This window comes from Engraulis encrasicolus, chromosome 6 (genome assembly GCF_034702125.1).
Source record: "Engraulis encrasicolus isolate BLACKSEA-1 chromosome 6, IST_EnEncr_1.0, whole genome shotgun sequence".
In the NCBI taxonomy this organism is placed as follows: domain Eukaryota; kingdom Metazoa; phylum Chordata; class Actinopteri; order Clupeiformes; family Engraulidae; genus Engraulis; species Engraulis encrasicolus.
In genome coordinates, this window is record NC_085862.1 from 49,868,152 (window position 1) to 49,892,679 (window position 24,528).

At 43.2% G+C, this 24,528-nt stretch overlaps 1 protein-coding gene and 1 long non-coding RNA gene across 2 annotated transcripts in view; both read right to left on the reverse strand.

Moving 5' to 3' along the window:
• Positions 1-15,231, reverse strand: part of LOC134451418 (uncharacterized) — a 28,931-nt gene extending 13,700 nt beyond the window's left edge. Inside the window, exons 1-2 of the long non-coding RNA XR_010035234.1 lie at positions 14,725-15,231; positions 8,832-8,938 (exon numbers count right to left, since the gene is read on the reverse strand). This is a non-coding gene — a long non-coding RNA (uncharacterized LOC134451418). The remainder of the gene's footprint in view (positions 1-8,831; positions 8,939-14,724) is intronic.
• sox2 (SRY-box transcription factor 2) lies at positions 10,263-11,485 on the reverse strand. Its single transcript, XM_063201870.1, has one exon. It carries the CDS (start codon positions 11,260-11,262, stop codon positions 10,318-10,320), a length of 945 nt encoding a protein of 314 aa, XP_063057940.1. The 5' UTR covers positions 11,263-11,485; the 3' UTR covers positions 10,263-10,317.
• Positions 15,232-24,528: the final 9,297 nt, after the last annotated feature.

Sequence of the window (24,528 nt, forward strand, 5' to 3'; positions counted from 1 at the left end):
AAAAAAAAAAAGTTTCAGGCCCAACAGAAGTTGGCAGAGGCAGCGGCTGGAGCTGTTGACCCCGCCAGCTGACCTCTTCAAACTTCAACGGAATTGTTCTGGCAGTTACCGGGGTGACGAGGCGCTCCAAGCTTATCCTGCTAACTCCAGAGACTGAGGGGGAGCAGAAGCCGCAATAATCTACTGAGCAGTAATACAAATGCTGCTTCCCCCACTTTTTTCCCCTTTGCTTTCTTGATACCCAACTGTAAAACACCCATTGAAAAAACACAAGCTAAATAGGCTAAAATAAAGTTTGCATACATTGAAACAACACAAATCCTCAACTCCTGCATTTATTTCAATAACTTTTAGTAACTGATAGAATTTCTGTCCAGCCGTGCATTTTTTTGTTGCTTCACTTCATTGTTACTTAACAGTTCCCTGTATCTAAAAAGTGTATATAACAATAAAACAATAACACTGTTAAATTTGACATAGTCAACCCTGGTAGGCTCCCTTAACAGGCACAGTTGTGAGATTTCCAGCCTTATGCCTGAGAGACAGATAGTCGTCTGTCTTAAGAATGACAGTCATAAGAGAAGATGACAAATAATCAATAAAAGTCGTGTCTTGTGTTCATTTTCCCACCGAATAAATACCCACAGGAGCATCCTCCTGCTCCTTTGAGCAACCAAACGACTAATGCACCGTTGCCTCTGTCTGCATCTCCCGCGTCATCTTTTTTTTCTTTCCTTCTTTCTTTTTTTCTGTACCCGAGGACGCTCACGCTCGGTGTTGACGCACGCACGCACGCATGTGTGGATATGGGCATTTTATCCCATGAGATGAGGCAGAAGAGTGCACCCATGATGCCGTTTGATGACAAAGATGCCCTTTTATGAGGCAAAATAAAGCTTCAACACCAAACGCGCGCTTAAGATATAAGGACACTTGTCAAATTATGATGGACTGACTTTATTATTGCCGGCTGGACGAGAGGGCCAAAAGATGTTAATCGGTTTGATGTCCCATTCAACAGCGCGCCAAAACACCGTAAATGACCCACAGTGTCATATAATCAATAGAAAAGGTCCAGCTGTCACGGATCCCTGTCGTTCCCTCCGGGAATGATAACTTGACTTGGCGTCCTGCCAGACTCGCTTCTCCAGCAAATGCGAGACAGCGTTTAGACCGAGATGTGAAGGGAAAAATGAGGTGTGCACTCCATAATCTCCTTGTCTTATTGTAAAGATTATTCGAAGTGACATTGCGTTCTTAAACTAAACAAATACTGGTGACATTGTCTAAAGAAATCAACGGTAATACCAACTGGCAAAACAAGCATTAGGCTATTAGTAACAAATTAACACTTTCATAAGAAAACTAGCCTACACCATCTGTCAAAGAGCAGGAAAGTAAACTAGACCAGACAAAAGTTCGCGTCGTGGATAGAAACGCCATTCATCTATGTTTAATGACGACGCAGATTCACTGTAGCCTACGGTGCGCTTGCTAATGAAAAGTTTAGCGCATAGACAGTTGAAATCTCATCCTCGCCTCGCTTTTCTGAGGGAGATGTCATTTCGCTGTGAGGACACAATGACGAGCCCGGGAGTGGCGGGGCTCTGATCTCCACGATAGGGAGATAGCCACCTGATTAAAATGGTCCGCTTGTTCCCAACAGTCACTCGATCGGCGTGTGAACTCCGCTTATTTACAATCAGATGCACTGGCTGAGTGGCACAGAGAGAATGGCGCAGTTTTAACCTGCTTAGACCGTAAACTAGTCGTGACTGTATGGCCATCTTCGCTCTCAAAACACTGAATATACCATTATTATTATTATTATTATTATTATTATTATTATTATTATTATTAGTGGTAGTAGTAGTAGCCTAGTAGTAGTAGTCTAGTAGTAGTATATGTGCTTGTCTATTGACTAAATAGTCAACAACAACTGATAATCTTGCAGGGATTTCTTATTGTTGTTTCAAGTTATTAGATTGCTGACTGTGTGTCTTCGATTGTGCGCCCTGAACTTTCCAATCTCTAGGCGTCAGGCTGGTGTCTTTGGTCATTTCTAGGGGGCAAATGTCGATTACTTGCGCTTGTTTCGCTTGTGATTCGTTGACTTGTATTTGAAATGAACGAAATCGCTCACATAATGATCAACACGTGCACGTATTATGAGAGGGGGTGGATGGGTGGAGGGTGGAGTGGCGCATAATAATACGGCCGAGTATTGGCTTCAGGACTCAGCTCTCCTAAAACATGTGCCGCATTTTGAGCCAGTGCTTTCCATCCTCCACATAACAGGAGGACGCTTGAATGGGTCCCTAGAGACGGGGGAGTGAAAGAAAAGACCCCCTTTTTGCATTCCAGCACAGTACTGTCTGACGGAGGGACAGGACAGGGGCCATTCAGGAGACTGGAAGACCCACTGACCGCACTTCTTGAGCAATTCTTGAATTTCGCCTTAATTAGTTTGGCGCAAATGTATGGATCCCGCTGAAGCGACTTCCTTCCTCTCCTCTGGTTGTAGAGATGGCTTCAGACAGTCGTTAGTTGACGAATATAATTTACCTCTGGCGCGAAATCATGCGCGTAATTGTATTTAACGCACGCATTTTTAATCATCCACGTTTAAGACCGTGCATGCACACAACATTTACTTTTAAAAGTCAGAATTATATTGGTAGACAGCATACACATATACAATTAGACAGCTGTACCGCAGGAGAAATTGTTTCCTATTTAAGATATATTGGTTTACCTTTCATTATGACAGAAATGGGGATATAGGGAGTTATCCAGATTCAAACATGAAATGATTAAAACACATTTTTTTGCCGTCTCCTGGGATTTGTATATTGATTAATTGATTAATTCATTAAATGAACCCTATGTTTTGATGTAAACAGAATTATCACATGTAGGCTGCATTACATCTCATGCTGAGACGATAGCTTATTTTTGACAAATTAGTTGGTTTGTCAACAAGCCCACGCGTTCGGCGAGTAGCCTTTCCATTCAGAGGAGCAGGGGGCTTGTCCAGAGAAATATAAAGAGCCGTTGTGGGGCCCATTGAGCGTCCAGACAAACTTTTCTAAACCCTTTATTCTAAAAGCACACAAAAGCCAGCCGAATTTAACAGAGGGGGCGCAGCAAGCTGCTGCCTGTCTGCGACGCAGCGATGATGATAAATACACCCCCCCCTCCAGTAGGCTACATAATCTCAGCTTCTTGTTTGATGACAATACTAACTTGAGCTGCCATACACTCGCCAGTTACATCCGCCAGCTCTCACTTGACACAATTCCCACCGATTGTTCGGGGGTCCGTTTGATACAACCGCGGCAAAACAAATAAAAAGGGCGGGGTAATAGTTCTAATTTTGGCATTAACATGTCTTGCTAAATAGGGCAACACAGATGCTTATAACGCCATTAATCAACGATGATGGTATGTACAAGCGAAGCCTGAAATTGGGAGGAATGGGGGAGAGAAGAACAAAGACATGTGCTGTTGAGGAGCTCTTGCACGGAGCTGCTGTCTAGAATGGCTTCCCTAATGACAGCCCCTAATGGCCACGGAGACTGCTGGGAAACGGAGAAAGAAAGTTCACAGCCTGGGTGTGACGGTGCCCTCTTTCCCCCCAACAAACAATACGTGGCATATCTATGTCACACATAACCACCATCCTTACAAATATCAGGGAAATGTTACAACTGAAGAAATTCGTTGGGTGCTGAATGACATTTTGATTTTGCCACCTGCTAATTGTTGAGTCTTTCGATCCACATTGTTGTATTGTCCATGTTGAGGCTTCTTTTTAGCAGAGGCTGATGTGTTCATAGACTAGGCCTACCAGTCTACTGTCAATCTTACTGTCTCTAAAAACTTTTCTAAAATGTCGCGTTGTCACTGACTGTGGGTTTTCAAATGCCAAACAAAGTGTTTCAAATGCAGCTCAAGTTATAAAACAGATCAACTGCTGTTTATAAAGCTCAGCTTTGAATAGCGAGGTTATGCACCCCCCCCCCCCTAACACATACACACCACCAGCAGCATTAGATGTTTGACCAGACTTCACGATTAAACCTAAAATCTAGCCTATGTAAACGTGGGCCTACGCTTGTAGGGCCTGGCGAAAGCCATGCGAAGAAAAGCGGGTAACACACGCAAATGAGGCAGCATATAAAAGCACAGGCCACATAGAGGGTGATTTACTGGAACGGGCCAAACATCTTTTACAGAAAAAGCCGGTTGCCAATAACCGGCTTGCAAGCTGGCCTGGCTGTACTTCAAACTTTGCATCCGTGCAGCACAGCAACGTTTGTCTGGAAGTACCCTCCACCCCCAACTCCCAATCCAGGTCCCTGGCTCCCCTCCGAGCGCGCGCGCACACACACGCACGCACGCACACAAGCACACACACACACACACACACACACACACACACACACACACACACACACACACACACACACACACACACACACACACACCAGTGCAGTCGCCTCCCACCACTGTGTTCCCCTCTCCGTTTAGCTCCCAGGCTATGCCACTGGTCCATTAAAAGCGTGCTTGATCTGCATCGCTGCGAACACCCCTGCTGACTGAACCGCTGCATCAAAGCATATATTGTTCCAAGCATGGGGTGGACTCTGTGGAAACGCAGAAACACTTGCGCCTCCCCCATTGTCGCCTATATGGATAACCTTGTTGCTGTACAATTGATGCGCAAAATAAGGAAACGTGCTGCGCACAATTCTACTTTCGCGACGCGCTGCGATGCACCCACAGGCGCATGGATACCAGCGTCATGTGTGAAATACATAGATTTCACTTCCTGTCGATACAAACAGGCATTTAGAAGTCCCTCGACGAGCGAACAGTTGGCCCTGTCCAAAATCTAAGGTCATATTTCAAAGTAAAGGAACGATTGGCACTGTCAATATGTTTTCCACAAAACAGCTAAGATATTAAAAGGAAATAAAATGCTTTATTTCATTTTATACGATTCCCTTTGAGAAATGTATTACAGCAGTCCGTTGCTTTAGATTTCTTCGCCGCACACTGGCCAGCTCAGCTCCTACAAAACTCCACAATTAGATGTGCATTGTCCCCTCCCAACAACACTGCATTGAAGGGTCTTCACTGTCGGGGCCAATCCAGCGAGGCGTTTGACGTTATTAAATAAGAAGGAGATTGTAATTTACATTGCTGTTTGGAGAGGAGGTGAAAGGGGGTGGCCAATTACCCGCTGTTATAACGCTATTAAGAGCATTATTGACTTGAATTTCAAATAAGACAATGTGCAGACGTCCACCAGCACAGTTTGCTTCATATTTTACCCTTCACAGACATTATGGCCAGGGCGTTGACAAACTTTATAAATGTAGGCCTATGACAACCCCCTCAAACTCTCAGTCTGTTGGATAGAGAAAATGTGTAGGCTATGGAAAACTTGTTTTTAATATGTTCCAATTAATGTAGGCCTATGTAATGCAATCTAAATGCCCAGCCTATATCCCAACACTGTGAACCTGCAACGATTCGTCGCGTATCAGGGCAGTAAGGTACATTTTTCCACGAACAGGCCTACTGGATAGATATTTTTTTTAAGCGAAGAGTGAAACTTACGTTGAACTTACGCTGGATCCCTCGCAATATGTGCCGTGTGTTCTTTGAATATATTATCTCCACGTGACACCCAAAACTCACTAAGAAAAACATAGGTACCTTGCCCTCATTGCTTGAGGATTTGATTTAAAAGCTGTGTTGGAGCGCGATGGGGTCTCGAGGACTGTATCGGCACGCTCGTGGTAAAATAGCAGTCTGTTGTAAGACCATCAGACTATGATGCACACTTGGACAGCCATTTAGGTACCAAAAGAATGATCACATGAACATAACACAAAGCAAAATTATGCCTATGTGAAATTAAATACATATCTAGGCTATTGCCCTTTCCACATTTTTCTTATTGTCTATTGTAAACTACAAACATTGTCTTTTGAAAGACTGGCGGTATAAAAGGTTTCCCCCTAAATCGTAATGTAGGCTGTATGACTACAGGCGGTGATTACAGAAACTCAAAAATGAACTCAGGCGAGTCCTGGAGCAAGCGGGCCAGTTTGAGCGGCGCATAGCTGATGCCATGCTGGTTGACAGTGTGTGGTCTATTGGAGAGAATGCGCATTTTTGCCTGACCCGAGAGAGCGAGAGAGAGAGAGAGAGAGAGAGAGAGAGAGAGAGAGAGAGAGAGAGAGAGAGAGAGAGAGAGAGAGAGAGAGAGTGTGTGCCCCATCCCCCAGACTCTCTCTGCACCTGCACTGGATCAGGGAGCGACTGCCATTCACTCCACGAGAGACTGATAAAATAGACGACATCTCTGACAGTTTTCAATTCAGCGTATGGCACAATGCAGCGTTACACTCTCTCTCTCTCTCTCTCTCTCTCTCTCTCTCTCTCTCTCTCTCTCTCTCTCTCTCTCTCTCTCTCTCTCTCTCTCTCTCTCTCTCTCCAACCACAGCACCCCCAATAAATAAATAGGCTATATGATTAAAGATGGGAAGTTGCTGACAGTGCAAGAAAAAAGTCGGTATAATTTCCAAAGTTTGTAAAAAAAAACAAACAAAAAAAAAAAAACATAAAGCGACATCATAAATAAAGACGACAAAAATCCGTGAAACAACTTTATGACAAGGCCTAGGATTAACCCTGAAACATTTTTTAAATGATTTTAAACTAAAACGCGAATAGGCCTACTAATTTGTTATTGTTATGATAGGCCTATGATCTATAAATGTTAATTATAGGCTATGCCTAAATCCTCCGTTAACCTGGATCATAAGGCCATTGTAGATTGGAAAAAGATGGAATCCTGCTTAGTTTGACGCAATGGCATTGTTGTAGTATTGCTTGAAAAATCCTCAGCTGCAAAAAAAGGGGGTTAGCCTTCTATGGCCAGCAGACGTGGGGTGGGTTGGGGTTGGTTGGACAGACAAGCGCATGTAGATGTGCACTTTTGACGTTTGTATAATAATAATAAAAAAACATATATAGGCCTAGTACGAATCTTTGGTCAGACATGATCTAAGACTATACAGCGAAAACCCTGTTTTCCTTTCTTGCATGCATTTGTTGCGCCAGCATTGCAATGTCCACCATGAGAAAGCAGTAGCATGGGAAATAGGGCATCCAGCTTACCACCTGTTGCTTTTCCACTAACACCACAACCACACCACTGCAACCCTTTTCTCCAACTTTAAGCTGATCATGTCGGACCATTCTGCTAGTGATATTCCAATAAAATGATCGTCCTCTGTATATTAATTGCTATTTGCCTTTATTCTATGACGCACAAGACTAGAGCCCTCAAACACTGCTTCAGCTGTGTGAAAAATAAACAGACCTGACGCTAAAAAGTGGATTTATTTAGCCAGCGACTTGTCTGCTAGGCCTTCTGTCTACATCCTCTTCATCCCAACGCATCTAATGACAAATAGCTAAATAAACCAAAAGTTGTTTATGTCCACGACGAATTATGATCGTCACTTCTTGTAACATTTACGCAGAAGACAGTTTTATGCACGTCTGGCAAAACTAATCTAAAACGACACCATGAACACTACGCCTAATTTGGCGAGAGAAAGCGCACCCAGAGAGAAAAAAATAGGCCTACTCTGTGCTTCAAACAAAATAGGAAGCCGTCTTTAAAATTAGGCTAGTTTACCAAATATTCTCAGCCAGTACAACCAATGCTGTGTTTATATGATTAATTGAACGACTGCTCTCTGACCCTTTGAAAGTCCAGTTGGGACACGTTTGTCGGAATAATACCTTGGAATGAGACCTCGTCAAATATTCATTTAGCGGTTAATGTGAGCTCCGTTCCCTCGAGACCAGCTGTAATGGAAGCTTCAGAGCTTTGGCAAGCACGAGCGCTAATCTACCTTCGCAGTTTAGCAAAATATTTTAACACCCTCCAGATTTCAAAAGCTATTATTTGTGCCGAAAACGAACATATAATAATCTTATCTTGATCTTAATTTAGATTTAGGACACACCGGAGTAAAAACTAGGAAGCCATCCCACATGGACCATACCAGAAATAAAAAAAATGAAACACTGAATATATAACTCATAAAATATATAATATTTATGACACTAAAGTAACCAGGGGCATAGCAAAATCCTCAAGGGCGAATGGTGTTGAAATGGTAAACGTGCGTAATACAGCACCCGTAAAAACGCACGACAGCATGAAAACTATGACATATATTTTTAATCTATTCTATATTTCATTTTTTCATAGTAGCCTAACTTTTTAACAGCAAACAAACAGGCTCGAAATAAAGACCCGTCCGCAAAAGCAACACCAACAACAACACACTACAACAGACCTTCACGGTTTAATCATGCTATAATCGTGAAGGTGACAGCATTTCGTCATGCAGAATTATTTTCAAGTATTCAGCGTTTTCAAGATGCGGCCTTTGTTTACGAAGTGTTACGTCTGTTAAAACAATGGGCTACATAGCACTGCAAACCAAAGCCAACAAACTCGTGGTGGAATTTCGCTTTAATGATAGGTGTCAATCATTCAAGGTGCGATGGTGCTGTCAGTGTCTGAAAAAGAACTACCTTTCATGCCAGCTGAGCTCTGACCAACAGCTGTACTTTAATCAGAATAGAACACAGAAGTGGTGCGTAAATCGTGCGTTAAGATCGTCTAGAAGCATTGGACAAGTTCAGAATGTGTTCAGATGTGTGGTAATGCAAACTGTAATTACACTATCTTTTTTAACCTTATTTTTGAGAAATAAAAAAAGAATGACTACCTTGATGCCAATCTTCAACATTATGGTAGTTTAATCTCCCCCTCCTCTGGATAGAGACGGATCTTCTGGCATCCTCCACATCCAGTCTAGACAGCTGCTTGTTATCACTAAAACAAATAAACACATAAAACAAAGGTGCACAATAATTACATTTCAGTCTGTCGACAGTCTGTAGATAAGCATATACAGTTCGGCGTTTTAAAATTAAATTACAGTTGGTCACATCACATACATGCATCACCCATTCACTCAACCACTCTGCTCAAAGTATATTGACAATTGCAGTACTTACTTGAGGACAACTGAATATCCAAGATGAAAAATCTTACACTGTGCATCACCTCATGAAGACGTTATACTATAATGTCAGGCGGCTGCTTATGCTCCAATATCCCAGCTATAATTCCTGTCCATCACCTGCTCCACGATTCATTGGATCAACAGTCATAGAAATCTACATTCAATGCATGATCACCTGTAACTTATTTGACATGCCAGATAATGATTTGACATCAGGTTAACACCCACAACAGCATAATGACAAAAACTACATTTATCAGTGAAAACACACAAACTGTCCTGTTGAATGTGAAATAAAAACCAAAACTCAAGAGCAATTTCAAATATCCAAATTTCCAAAATTTATTCATTTCAAACTGCATATTGAAAAAAACTCAGCTGAAATTATGACTGTTATAATGATGTTATTAGTTCAAATATATACATGAAGTATTGGCAACTGAGGACAGGCCACATTTTTAAAATACAACTACGGAAATGAAATTTTAAAATAAACTTAAAATGTCACAGTAAATATACAGAAAATGTACAAACCATGATAAAAACAATGAACACAAAACTTCATATCTCTAACAGATGGAGAGTGGGAGACAAAAAAGTATAAATTAACAATAACGTTTTAAACCTGTGAGAAAGATTTTTTTTTTCCTCTTTACTCATTTGGACTAAATTAAAAGGGCTTAGTACTATTCCATCCCAAGGAGAATTATTGCCAGCTTTGACAGATTTGTTTCTGTCCTTCCAGTGTTTTTGCTGAGTGAGTTTGAAGTATAACCGAATTCAGTGTCAATCCTGGCCTTATTATTTATTTATCCATTCATTCATTTAAAGGACTTGACCTTCATAAAAAATTAACTTCTTGTAGTTTACAAACATTACATCTGATTGTTATGTTTTATTTTTGATAAATACTGTACAAAACATGATTGCAATAATAAAACATTTGATTGACTCCCCTCTCTACTTTCAAAATCTCACGCACCTGGAGATTTAAAAAAAAAAAAAAAACATTGTGGCGATCCTACCGTTCCTCTAGAGCTTTTTCTTTAAATAGAAAGAAAAAAAAGTTTCGTGTTCTTTCCTTGAGTTCTATACACCCCTCCCCAACCCCCCACCCACAACCCCAAAAATCTGTACAAAAATAAGTCCAGAGTAGTCCAGTTTTCTGCTATAAAATGTTCATTGGTTACATGTGGGATAAGGGGATGGTGCCGTTAATCGTTGTGCCGGGTACAGGTGCGCTCTGGTACTGGTGGGACATGTGCAGTCTGCTTTGGGCAGTTTGCTCGGGAACTTCCGCGCCCGGCAGGTACATACTAATCATGTCCCGTAAGTCCCCGGTTTGGCACGGGGCAGCCCTTGAGTGTGAGGAAGAGGTGACAACCGGCGGACTCGAACTGGACTCGGACTTGACAACCGAACCCATTGAGCCGAGAGTCATTCCAGGGGTGGTTTGCTGTGAGTAGGACATGCTATACGTTGGTGAGCCGTTCATGTACGTCTGCGAACTTGTCATAGAATTGTACTGAAGCGCACTCATGTCATAACGGTGCATGGGCTGCATTTGTGCTGTGTTGTGCGCGTTCAGTCCCGGGTGTTGCGGGTAGCCAAGTTGCTCCTGCATCATGCCATAGCCTCCGTTTGTCCATCCGTTCATATGTGCATAACTGTCCATCCTCTGGTTCACCCCACCGCCCAAGCCACCCCCAACACCCACCCCGCCGCCCATGCCATTGCCGCCCGGTGCAAGAAGCCCACCTGGAAGGGTGTACTTGTCCTTTTTCATCAGGGTCTTGGTTTTCCGCCGGGGTCTGTATTTATAATCCGGATGTTCCTTCATGTGGAGAGCGCGGAGACGCTTGGCTTCGTCAATGAAAGGTCGCTTTTCGCTCTCGGAAAGAAGTTTCCATTCGGCCCCGAGCCTTTTGCTTATTTCCGAATTGTGCATTTTGGGGTTTTCCTGCGCCATTTTTCTTCGCTGTCCCCTCGACCACACCATGAAGGCATTCATAGGTCTCTTAACTCGTTCCGGGCTGTTTTTCTGGTTGTTTCCAGAACTGTTGTTGTTCCCCGTGCCCCCAGTTGGCTGGGGTGCAGGGGGTTTAAGTTCGGTTTCCATCATACTATACATTTCAGCGGTCGCTTGCCTCACCAGTGCGAAAGGAAAAGTCCAGTCCAGAGGTTCACTGCAGGTACCTCGAAGGGTTCAGTAACTTTACTGAAGTCGCAAAACGCCTCACTTCCTCGGGCAAGTTGGTCCTGTTGAGACCACAAACTTCTTCCTTAGTCTTTAAAGAATCAACAAACCACGTCTGCCTCTCCGCCAGAGCCTTGACAACTCCTGATACTTTTTGAACAAGTTAATAGACAACCATTCATGTGCGGGCTGTCAGCGAATAAATGCTACCCACCTGACCAATCACAAGCCACGTTCCCTCAGCTTGGATTATTTAGCATAAAGGGGCGGGGTTACTCGCGGTCAGCACTAGCTGAGGCAGAGACTGTATCAACCAATAGATGCCATACATTTATCAAAACAAGTAGCAAACTCAAAGCTCAAGAAGATATTTAAAAAGTAGCAAAGACTCAAAAGTAAATTATACAGTAAGTGCCTGTTCAACTTTGACGCAATGATATGTTTTAGGCCAGTGTAGACATTTCTACAACTCTAATAGGTAGGCCTACACAACACAGTGTCTATATTTCCACAGTACCTAGGCCTGCATATAAGCAGATATTCAATTTCCAAATTTAGTTTCATTTAGTTTCATTAAATAGACATAGATCATTTTAGAAATATAAAAAAGTCTCCTGGATAAAAAGACAATCAGTTTCTACTGTAGCCTATGAAATACACAAGCAATGAAACACACTGAAATAGGCCTACATACAAAAATGAAAATAGCAATAAGCCCAAAAAAACACAAACCATGAATAGTTTAACTGATTAATTGATAAACCAAACGCTTCTAAATAATCATGAACTCTCACCCACATAGCCAATAGCCTAGACTAGTCCTACTACAAAGAAAACTTCCATAAAGTTACTTCAATGCGCCAAAACACACGGGCATCCCCAGAGAAAACATGACACGGTCAGGCTGAACAGTAGTGGTTGTTAAATATCTCTCGTGTCGTGTGCCAAGTTTGATCCACGGGCGTTAATGAAAGAAGAAAGTAGAGACAAATGACCGTTGTTTTTAACTGTTGTCAGTACATTAGACATAACAAAGAGGAGAGGGTGTCATCCCTTTTCTTCTATTCGGAGCTAACTTTACTGGGGGAGGGGGGGGGGGGGGTGGAGGGGGTGGAGGGGCAAGCGAGGGGAAGGTGTTAGTTTGCCTAACATTTAAGATAAACAACTGACTTTTCTCATTCATGATTTTAAACTCATGCAACCTTGTCAACAGTTGTTTTATGTTTCTTAGTGTAACCGATTATTTAGCCTGGATATTATCCTACATATTACACAAAACGAAGACAAAGAAAAGATGACAAACTCAAAAGTTGCAGTCCATAGAATATTCAGAGAACACGTGTATCTATATTGACAATACACTATTCTGAAAACTCAGTTATGTTTCAAAGTCGCCCTCTTGCGGTTAGTTTAAGCACTGCTGGACTCTGCCTGCCATACCGTTTCGATAGCTCAGAACTGTGGTAAACTAGGGACGTGTGCGCACTTTATATCACCAAAGCCGTGCGAGAAACTGAATTTAGGCCTACTTGAATTAAATTAATAACGTAATAAAAATATGAATCCTAAAAACAAATATTCCCACATGGAAATTATTTGACACATGATGACTGCCGATTTCTTTTAGGACAATAGGCCCACACTGGCCTTAAATGTTGGTTTATTTGGTAACTGGCAAACTGTTTGCAGACACCAATGCCGACTCAATTTATAGGCTATGACATGGATAATAGACAAGGCACTTATTCCACCTGATATCGACGGGCAAACTATTGACATGCATATTTTAAATACCTCATTCTTTATCAGCATTTGAGGATTTCCTGCTGACCTAATCTACTTATGGAAATTGAGAAATCCACAGAAAGGAAGCGTCCGGGAGAGTGTGCGTGTTGGAATTCCCTCCCTAAAAATGCAGGACGCTGTGTTTTTAGAATAATTTGCGCAACCCCCCAGAACAGTGTCAAGTCGACTTGGTATTATCCAATATTACATATTTACCCCACAAAAGTGGCCAGTGAAGTGTAGGATTTATATCTGAGAGTTTCCTATTTTAGACATAAACTGTGCCGAGGGATGAGCAAACACTGACTGCAATTTCAGAGACCTACGGACGAGGTAGGCCATTCAATAATGGCCAACGATCATACAGGCTACCCCTTCCTTAGGCCTATGCTGCAAACAACTTTGACACACACGGTCAGGAGTAAATCTTTTATATGACTGCAACCAGCTTCATAATACAGCCATTTTACACTTAAATTGTAAAAGCACTTCAAATCATTTTCTTTAGGGTGAGTATTCGTCATATTATGGCCCCATCTCTCTATAATATCTAATGTTACACCGACCTGTAATTATCCTTCTAGTGATTCTACAGCATTGAATGGAAGTTACGCTTCATTGTTCCATGACATGCATGGGCACAACTGGAAAAAATATGTCCAAAGTAAAAGCGCGCATTTGGCACACGCGCATAAACACGCGCGCGTAAAACACGCGTGTAAAACACACACACACACACACACACACACACACACACACACACACACACACACACACACACACACACACACACACACACACACACACACACACACACACACACACACACACACACACACACACAGTCATTCTAGTGAGCGTTGAAAAGTAGATAAGCTGCCAGGTGTGATTATTGCTGTTGATGGACACCCTAACCAAATTTGACACCCATCGCCACTAGGGGCCGTACTAACAACAATAAAACGTAGCCGACTGAGGTGGTGTGATTAAGGTTTAAATGGAAAAACCTAAGAAATGTTTAGTAATAAGGACTGATAAAACTTATTCTAACTTATTCTAGTAGAAATCTATTAAGAGTTCGTGTTTGATGTCCACTTGTGCGATTTTTACGCACGCAGTCTACAAAGTTTCTTAATCAGTAGCTCCCACACACTCCCAGAGGAGTGAAGATATTAAACAGTTGCTTTGAGTCTGCATGCCCCATCATCTCAATTCAAGAGAACGCAGTTATATTTGTTTTTAATTTTGGGTTAAAATGAAACGCGCCGACATCCTCTTTATCCAAACTTCTCAGCTGACTCCATGGTAAATCAGTCAAGCGTGCCCACAACTCCGAGTGACAGACGCAAACTTGGCAAAACGCGCACTTAATAAAATAATTGGACGCAATTTTAACAATATATCATTTTTTTTCAAAGGGCAATACAATATAATATACAGGCAATGCCATTAACTGCATAGCCCTCGGGTCTGGCAAAAACTGTTGTCCTGCAAAAGTAGCCTACGGTGATACAACACCATACCAGGAAGGAGCTCAAACGACCAAACAGCGAACACGCACGAAAGCTTTCCATCCCCCTCAGAAAATATTACTGCCGACAGGCTACTTACGCTTCAGTTTGGAAGTAGTTCCTATCGCGGGTTGATTGGCAGAACGATGTATCCCTCCAATGTAAGCTGGGTGCCGGCAAGCCCATCTGACAGTTTTTCCAGCGAAAGCTATAACAACTGTGTTCGCAGGGTAAGCCTGCTTCCATGCCTGCCTGGCTGGCCAGCTCACCCGGGCACAGAGCTCCAACTCCAGCGAGCTGCAGAGCAGTCTTGTCGCTGAACGGTAGTCTCTCCGTCGCCAGCCCTGGAACAAGAAAAGCCGTTTATGGCGACACACAATCTGAAAAGGGGCCGTTTTTGAAAAAAGGACAGAAGAAGAATGCATCAAGAACAACAAAAGTCAGTTATACCAAGTCTGCCACCCCCCATCAAACATAATGAGAAGGAAAGGCTTTATATTTTTCACTGGGTATTCAAAGACAATTTCAACCCATTGTTTCTGGTACAGATGGTTCTTTTAATACAATAACACTGCTCTTTGTGACTACTACCCACAATAAAAATCTAAAGCGGTCTCCTGAATAACCATTTTGTTCTCCCTTGTATAGAACTAACAAAGGCTGCCGTGAGGTAATGGGCTGGGGTTATTGAAAGCCAAAGAATGGGGATTTGATAAAGATTTTTTCCCTCTGCAGACATACTGCAGTGCTACTAACAATCTCTGTAGCCAACGCATTCCACTTTAACTTTTGATATGCTTTATTATTATTATTACCCTATTATTAATATTATTACTAATATTATTATAATTATTATTATAAACATTGTTTGATTTAATTTTTGTAGTTAGCAAATAGTTTTCAACCCCAGACAAAAAAATGTATTGGCAAAGGCAGAACAAATGAATTAGTACATTTACCTGCATGCTATGATGGCATGATGTGGTGATATTCACAGCTTGCATACATATATGGATGTAACTATGCATGTTGGATTAAAGTACTTTTTTCTCATACATTTTCACCTGATTGCATTCCTCTGCATGGCATACTTCAGTTGCACTACAGTATGCCTGTGACAGCCTTCTGCAAGGCATGGTCACAGGAGCGGGTCTCATTAAGGCAGCCTGTGTCAGTGGTCACTTGGCTGTGGATATTATTTGTAATTAAGCAGAGAAAGTAGGCGAGTAGTGAGGGAGCAGAGGACTGTGTATGTGGAGGCTTTCCATTACAGCACTCAATTAGCCCCTGGCTCTGTTACTTGTAAATAAGGTATGGGTAATCAATGAAGTGTTTTAGAGGGGAAGAACTGAACGACAAGACTTGTTCACAGCACAGGTTTGCCTCCAAGTCTATTGTGTTGGTCTTCGTTTGTGGCAAATTTAGTCTCTGAATGAATCAACAACCAGGCCTTGGATTTGGCCCTGAAGTCAAGGTCTTTATTGTTATTATCTACATGTATTCTGTGAGCGAGCAGGAGGACCAAAGACAAAAGGGTTTGTCAGGGAAAGTTGTATGTCACAGGCTCTCTCTGTGTTTGTGTACCTTCTGGCTGGATTTACGGTTAGTTTCATTCACTTTTCCTACAGCTACATATCGACAATAATCAAGTGTACTGGCTGAAGAGTTTTGTCTTCTACACAGAACACAGTTCACTTTTAACCTTAAAAGTGCAAATAACAAAACGGTTAATAATGGCTTCAAACAAAACCCCAATCCATTCTAATTTACTGATTACTGATTTTACTTTATTCAAGGTGCTCCTCACACAGGGAAGATGAACCATTTTTTAACCACACAACCACCTCCAAACAGAAATAATTATCAGTTGAGAGGATTGTAAGAGTGAATGAAGAGTGAAGAAAAAAACAAACCATGGTGCTTTTCAATTTTAGCATCACAGTACTGTAGTACTACGGAGCTTAGCACAAAAGTCACTTTCAAAGCGTTCTCACTCAGTCCCCGAGAAAAAGTCAGAGGAAACTATCCTGGTTTTACATGTTATTGTGAAGAGGATTAACAGATTTATTGTCAGTAATGTGCTTTGCGACAGATCGTTATTAATTTGATCGGGGAGGCAGAAAAACCAAAGGCAAAGGAGCAATACAATGGATGTATGGTATGATTTTAATTAAACTGTTGAGTGATGAAAACACTTTGAATAATGACACACAGTTGGTGTGGCAATATGTGTCCCAAGTGTATACACACACACGCATACTCACACACACACACACACACACACACACACACACACACACACACACACACACACACACACACACACACACACACACACACACACACACACACACACACACACACATACACATATATATACACACACACACGCACGCACACACACACGCAGGCACACACACACACACACACACACACACACACACACACACACACACACACACACACACACACACACACACACACACACACACACACACACACACACACGAACGCACGCACGCACGCACGCACACACACAAATAAAAAGTTGAGGGTCACTCGTAAGTGTATTCCACAAGGCTTAATGCTAATGTTCACCAAATGGAACTGGACATTCATATCCACTAGTCCACTAACACAATTCACTAGTCATTTCCATATGCATGAGTGGGCCTGACGTGCCGCTCTGCCGATCTCTCTCTCTCTCTCTCTCTCTCTCTCTCTCTCTCTCTCTCTCTCTCTCTCTCTCTCTCTCTCTCTCTCTCTTTCCGTTCCCCACTCTCTCTCTCTCTCTCTCTCTCTCTCTCTCTCTCTCTCTCTCTCTCTCTCTCTCTCTCTCTTTCTCTCTCAGTCCCTCTCATTCCCTATCTCTCTCTCTCTCTCTCTCTCTCTCCCTCTCTCTCTCTCTCTCTCTCTCTCTCATACACACCCTCCTCCCCTGTGTCCACAGTGCATGGGCGTACTCTAATGGAAAGATGGCACCCCAGGGAGCCCCTCTCCTGTTCTCTGGTGGGCCACAACTGAATCTCTAATCAATGGGGAGCGTCGCGGGGTCACAGACCTGTCACTCACTACTGTCACCCACCCATCTCCTCCTGCCTGGCCTGCCTGCCTGCCTGCCACACAGCCACCGCCACAGCCACTGTCACACAGCCAGTGGCAGAACAATTGCACACAGGGCCCCTAGGCAAGACACTTATAGGGCCCCCTATACAGCTTGCCAAGCTCACAATAGGGCCCCCACCACCAATACGGGAGGGCCCTGGGCCCAGGGGCAAGTGCCCTGCTCGCCCTCCCTATAGCTCAGCCCCTGCACACAGCCACGGGAGTGACGGATAGAGAGGATGGGTGATCATAGGACTCTGCTGCTCTCACGCCTGGTGTCACGGCTAGCAGAGAAGGGGACATCAGAGGTCCCCGGAGTGGCCCACGCTGCCGTTACAAACAGGAAGTGTAGTAGGGTCACCTCTGTGTACTATTCACTACTGCGCCACCGCCACCGCAAGAACGTTCAACTCACAGCACAAGGACAGAGAAGCACGCTTTGGTTTCTGAGATGTTTTCCCCTCTGCAAATGCAGCGTGTCTATCTGACCCTTTCCAGTTGTAATTGGTAGCTGTGCACTGAGGTTAATTGTGGTGTGTGTGTGTGTGTGTGCGTGCGTGCGTGCGTGCGTGCGTGCGTGCGTGCGTGTGTGTGTGAGATGTCAGGTAAAAACAGTTACTCATCAGTATACAATCACTTTCAAATTGTGCCTGAATGAATGACATCTATGTTTGCACCGACACCACAGAAGCATGTTGGAGTTTATGTACATGTTACTTATTATATGGAATATAAACTGATTTACTGTTTGAAATAGGTTTGATGATCAGTGAACCATCAGAAGTATTGTCTCTTAGAGCATCACAAAATATGTCCTTAATGGAATAAGAATTCTGAAGCAGGATTTTTTTAACTGAAAAGTTACTGGTCAATATGATCGTGAATCATTTGTCATATTTTGACAGTGTTTATCTCGACATATGCTATAATAATTCAATGCTGTACTGAAAATAGGCTATCCAAGTAGCCTATAAAATCAAACACAACTTATATGATGTGCAATGTACATCAGATACATGCTTTGCTTCATATTATACTACATGTCATGTGTAATATATGGGCTTGGCCCTCTGCTAATGAAAAAAGTATTTCTCAATTCATCACCACCTTTTGTCATCATGCAGTCTCCTCATGACCTATCACTCACCCTCATCAAACTCACACCTTTTCCCCAACTCTATGATTAAAGAAATACAATTCCGTGTTTGCACTTTTTGTCCTCCAATATGGATTTTCTCAAGGTTTCCCCTCGCTTTTCAAAATAGTTTAATTAAACCCGCTCTTAGTTTATCGCCGCAAACGTGGTGGAAAGGAAAGGAAAGGAAAGCATGCTGTCCAACTTCCAGCACTACACAAAAGAGCTGATAACACATTAGCAGTCAGAGTAAATAGGGAACAAAGAACATATGTCTTATATTTACACATCTTGTCGCGCTTCACTTCAGCTCAATTAAAGAGAATCTGACCGGGAAACATGGAAAGAGAGCACTGGCCATCTGACATACCGGGCATTTCCGGTAGGGCCCTGCACCCTCGTGGGCCCCTATTTTCAGAAATGTTTAAAAAAAAATAGGGGCCCACGGGGGTAATTACTAGTGGGGGGTGGGGCTTTGAGCCAAAAAGAGCCCGGGCCCCTATTTCTCCCCCAGTCCAGCCCTGAACACAGCCCTGGATTTAGCATGGCTCCTTGACTCATATCAAGGCATGTTTAACTACTAAAAGTCAAAAAATGCGCGCACATCAGTAGGCACAGGTGCTGGACCAAAAGTAAGATAACTGAAAAGAAAGTAAAGGTCCGCAACACTGTAGAATGCTCCCAAAATATTTATTCGCACAACGTTTCGGACTGAACGTCCTTCATCAAGGTGCAACTGTTGCACCTTGATGAAGGACGTTCAGTCCGAAACGTTGTGCGAATAAATATTTTGGGAGCATTCTACAGTGTTGCGGACCTTTACTTTCTTTTCAGTTTTTTTATGTTTAACTACTAACACATACTGCACATACTGCTATGACGAACACAACACACAGGTCACCAAACTCTAACACGAATAATAGTGCAAGTCACATGGGAGGGCGCAGTACTGTTCAATACATTATTACATCATGTTAGGTCATTTGAATTCCTCAAACAGAAGGAGTCAGGTTTCATAGCGAGAGAGGGAATAACAAGAGAGACGTGACGAAAACAAAAGTCCTGCAATGCGAGACAACATAAAGAAAACACCTCTGCAGCCAATGTGTTTTATTGACTGCGTGTAGAATCATAAGTTGCTATGTGCAAATCCAATCAAGCATTCGTCTTTCATACAGTATATCACAAAACAGAACATGTCTTTCATTATGACATTATGCATGCTTGACCTCCTAAACTTGAGATGGTGGGTGATTTGCCACAATGCTAATATTGGTGTTGATTGTAAATATAAAGTTATTCCTCGCTTCAGCTGATATGGAGTACTATAACATGACTGATATCGAAGGCGATATCTGCTGCAGAACATTAATATCTTCAAGAGGTACAATGCACCCAACAAAGATGGTTTTGTGATGCTTGCATTTATATCAATAGACCAACGAGTATTACTGATTAGGCTGTCAACCAAAATGTTGTCATCTGCAAATGCAAATGGATTTATTCTGCAAAGAGTGCTGATGCACAGAGAGAGAGAGACCTCAAAAATGGACAGTGGCCACGAACCAGCGATCAACCTGAATAGACAACAAGACAAAGTCCCAGCATTACTCTGCCAGCCTAGGCTACCTGCTCAACATAATACCCCATAATGGAACCGGCCACGCTGGCGAAACACCGCATAGAAGTGCTGCCACAGTGCTTACCACTACACATTTATTCTCACCGCTAACACACATAGCAGTGGATTTTTTTTTGTTTACGGGCCAATTTGAATTAAAATAAAGCTCGGCTTCTGCTGACTGCACATCATTATCCACCAGACTATAATCCCGCCAAGCAAATCCTATAGCTTTCCAGATCTCGCCACCCGCCTTTTGTTTGGGATTACCGAGAGCTTAGCCTATAACAAAGAGAAATGAGGCGTTCTTTTCATCCCCTGTAATTAAGTGTGGAGAGTCATTTAGAATCAGACCAAGACACCTATACGCCACCACACTGCGGGATGATACCTCTAAGTCTCCCCTGACATAGCCAGCTGTGAGTGATAGCTTGTAGAGCACCACGAGGAACATCAGGAACCAAACCAGCATCTATCTCCTGGGTGGTAAAAGCTCAGGTTCTGGCCACCACGCCTGCCCTGACTAACCAGATATAGTTTTTTTTCATATTGGGACTTGAGAACAGGGTCAGTTATCCATAACTGTGAACAATCAGTACCATGTAAGAAAGCGCATCATGTTGGCAACTTATCTCAATAATCAGTGCAATATATTTACTTAAGATGGTTGCCAAACAGTTTAAAACCATGCATTCTTATTCAGTTCTTATTTTGTTGGGTAGTGTCATTAGTAAAGCGACAAGCGAGGAATGGCAGTGTTGTGGAGTGGCATTAGGCAGTCTTCCAGGGCTGGACTGGGGGCAAAATGGGGCGGGCCCGGGCACTTTTGGCTTAGAGGCCTCCTCCTAATTAGAGGTGCAGAATTGACCGGTGGGCCCTGCAATTTTTTTTAACATTTACATTTTAGGGGCTCACAAGGGTGCAGGGTCCACCGGGAAATACACGGTATGCCAGATGGCCAGTCCAGCCCTGCAGCCTTCCAAATCCCGTTTTGAGTCTTGCACATCTCATGCTCTCTTGTGCTTTCAGTCATGTGGTCTGTTCTGGCCTGGAATGTCTCGCTTCTCCAGGTTCCGAACAAAAATCCCAGCATGTCCTCTGAAAGCCATCCTAAGATTAAAAGTGTGTAAACCCTACTGGAACTAGGGGACAGGCTGTTAATCCAAAATGGAACCCCCCTTCCCTCCCTTCTAAAAGAAAACAAACAAACAAAATGAAAAATCAGGTTGTGCATCAGAGTGATGTGACCAGACACCAGAGGTGCAGCTGACAAGGACAGGTACAGCTGACATTGGACATTGGATGATTTTGGGGAAGCCTTTGAGGACATGAGCAGTAATATCAATATTAATGGTTGAGGCATTCAAATGATAAATGGAGGTCTTGTGTTAGACAGAATTCCAGCCTTGTCATTGGAGGAGGATTTTCAAACAGGACGCTCTCTTGTAGAGCCTGTCCCGTCAGCTGTGTGCCGTGTGCCGTGTGTGTCCCCTCGTCTGCTGGTCTGGCTGGATATGTGGGGGGCCCCTGGGCCTTGGTGGCCCCATAAAGACCCCGTCTATCCACTCTGGCCAGAAGAAGATAGACATATATCCCCCAGATAGCTGCTTCTCTGGAAGAGCTTCTGAGGCCTGCGCTAAGGCTGCTGCCTTTGATAGAGGTGGAGGAAAAGCTTTGTTTTGATGGTAGGCCAGAGCAGTGGATCAATACCACGACTATCTTGTGGTGGACTTTGCAAAAGGAAGGCGAGGGAATCTGGAGAAACATAAAGACCGGTCCCTGGTGGATGCAAACAAAAAAAAAACATTTTTTTTTGGTCTCCATGAAAAGGGCCAATGCCAAGATTGCTGGCTGCTTACTCCACAGATTAAGTGACAAAAATACCACAGCTCTTTCGAACAGCCTTGAAGACAGTGAGGTCATCACCATGACAACGGAATGCATTTTGCTTAAAATGCAATATGTTAAAATGAAAGGATATCTTAACCACCCAAAACACAATGTAAAAATCATAAAGAATCTCCGTTTTTAACACAGATGTGGCATATTTATTGAGCCATAACAATATCAGCATAGACTCACTTGCTAATTTAACTTCATGACGACTAAAACATGTCTTCATTTAAAAAAAATTAAAAACAAAATGTCATCCACATAGAGACCAAGTCAAAGATTACTCATGCAAACAAATACAGCGCAAGTACGATCCTATCCTACATATCCTAATGTGCAGTCGTTTCGGTCCAGTCCACCTTCTTACACATAGACGCAAAGTGTACACAGTCATGTTGGTACATCACCCCCTCCTCATCACTCACTGTGTGTGTGTCTAATGTGGGAACACCAGGGAGGTCTTAAGACACCCCCCCCCCCTCCTCCACCGCTAGACAAGCGGTGACTTGACACACGTTCACTCTGCCCTGGCCCCTTTCTTCCCTCCTTGTTTAAACACTAGTTGTAGAATTTCACAACTAGCCCATAAATGGCGTTGGGAAAAAAACTCGAGAAGATAAATCACTTGGCGTTTGCTTGTGCTGTGAAAAGTAAAGAGAGCGAGCATGGTAGAGTTGTAGAAGAAGGACCAACTAAACTAGGAGATGCCTCCTCGTTGGCATCTGGGGACAATTGCTTGCCACATCTCCGTGGGAAAGACATGGAGGCTCAGTCAAGCACTCCCCCTTTAAACGACACAATAAAACACACACATGTACGCATGCACACACACACGCACAGTTGCACGCACGCAGGTACACACACACACACACACACACACACACACACACACACACACACACACACACACACACACACACACACACACACACACACACACACACACACACACACACACACACACACACACACACACACACACACACACATATAAACACAACACAATACACACACCACATAGACGGATGACAAGCACATGCAACAGTTAGCAACATCTGCTTTCCCTGTGTGCTAGTGTGTCTGGGAGAGAGAGGGAGAGCAAGAGAGAGAGAGAGAGAGAGAGAGAGAGAGAGAGAGAGAGAGAGAGAGAGAGAGAGAGAGAGAGAGAGAGAGAGAGAGAGAGAGAGAGAGCACATCATTGTTAGGAGGAGAGCTATGCTATGCTGACAGCCAGGCGGCTCTTCTCTGCTCTACCTCCCACTGTTCCCATCTGTTGTGTCTAATGCTGCCATGTAAGACTCTGCCACGGGTGCAACGCTAATAGAATCAAATGATCACACGCCGCCAGCTGGTATCATATTACACATCTGTGTATGAGGGTGTGTTGCTGCCTGTGTGTGTGAGTGTGTTGCTGTGTGTGTGTGTGTGTGTGTGTGTGTGTGTGTGTGTGTGTGTGTGTGTGTGTGTGTGTGTGTGTGTGTGTGTGTGTGTGTGTGTGTGTGTGTGTGTGTGTGTGTGTGTGTGTGTGTGTGTGTGTGTGTGTGTGTGCGCGCACGTGTGTGTGCATGCTAGAGTTACGGACGTGTTGTGCTTGTCTGTGTGTGCATGTCTTAACGTAGGGTGTGTATGTGTGATGTGTTTCTGTTAGGCTTGTGCGTGTGTGTGTGTTTCTGTGTGTGTGTGTTTGTGTGAGTACGTGTCTGTGTGCGTGCGTGCGTGCGTGCGTGCGTGCGCACATGCGTGTGAATTGCTGTGAAGTTCAAACAAGCTGATGTCAGGCTAGATTAGTATTAATAAGAGAAGTGTTCTTTCTTGCGTTGGACATTTTTACCGCTGCCACTGCTTGGATAGAACATAAGTGGAGTCCCTACTCTCTTTGTAATGTTTAATGATATGTTTGATCTCTCTCTTCTAAGCCTGGCAAGTGGAGTAACTGTGCTACTGGGTCATTCTCCCGGCGCTGTTCCCCCATGAAGTGTAACCGTCTAATGCATTTCTCATCATTTTACTCACAGCATGTGTGCTTTTTTTGCCTTAATTTAACGACATAAAATGTTTCAGTCCAAACAAATACACACACAAAAAAACATAAGGTTTCTGTTACGAGCACTACTAGATTTTTATCTTTTATTTATTTTCTTTCAAAGCGC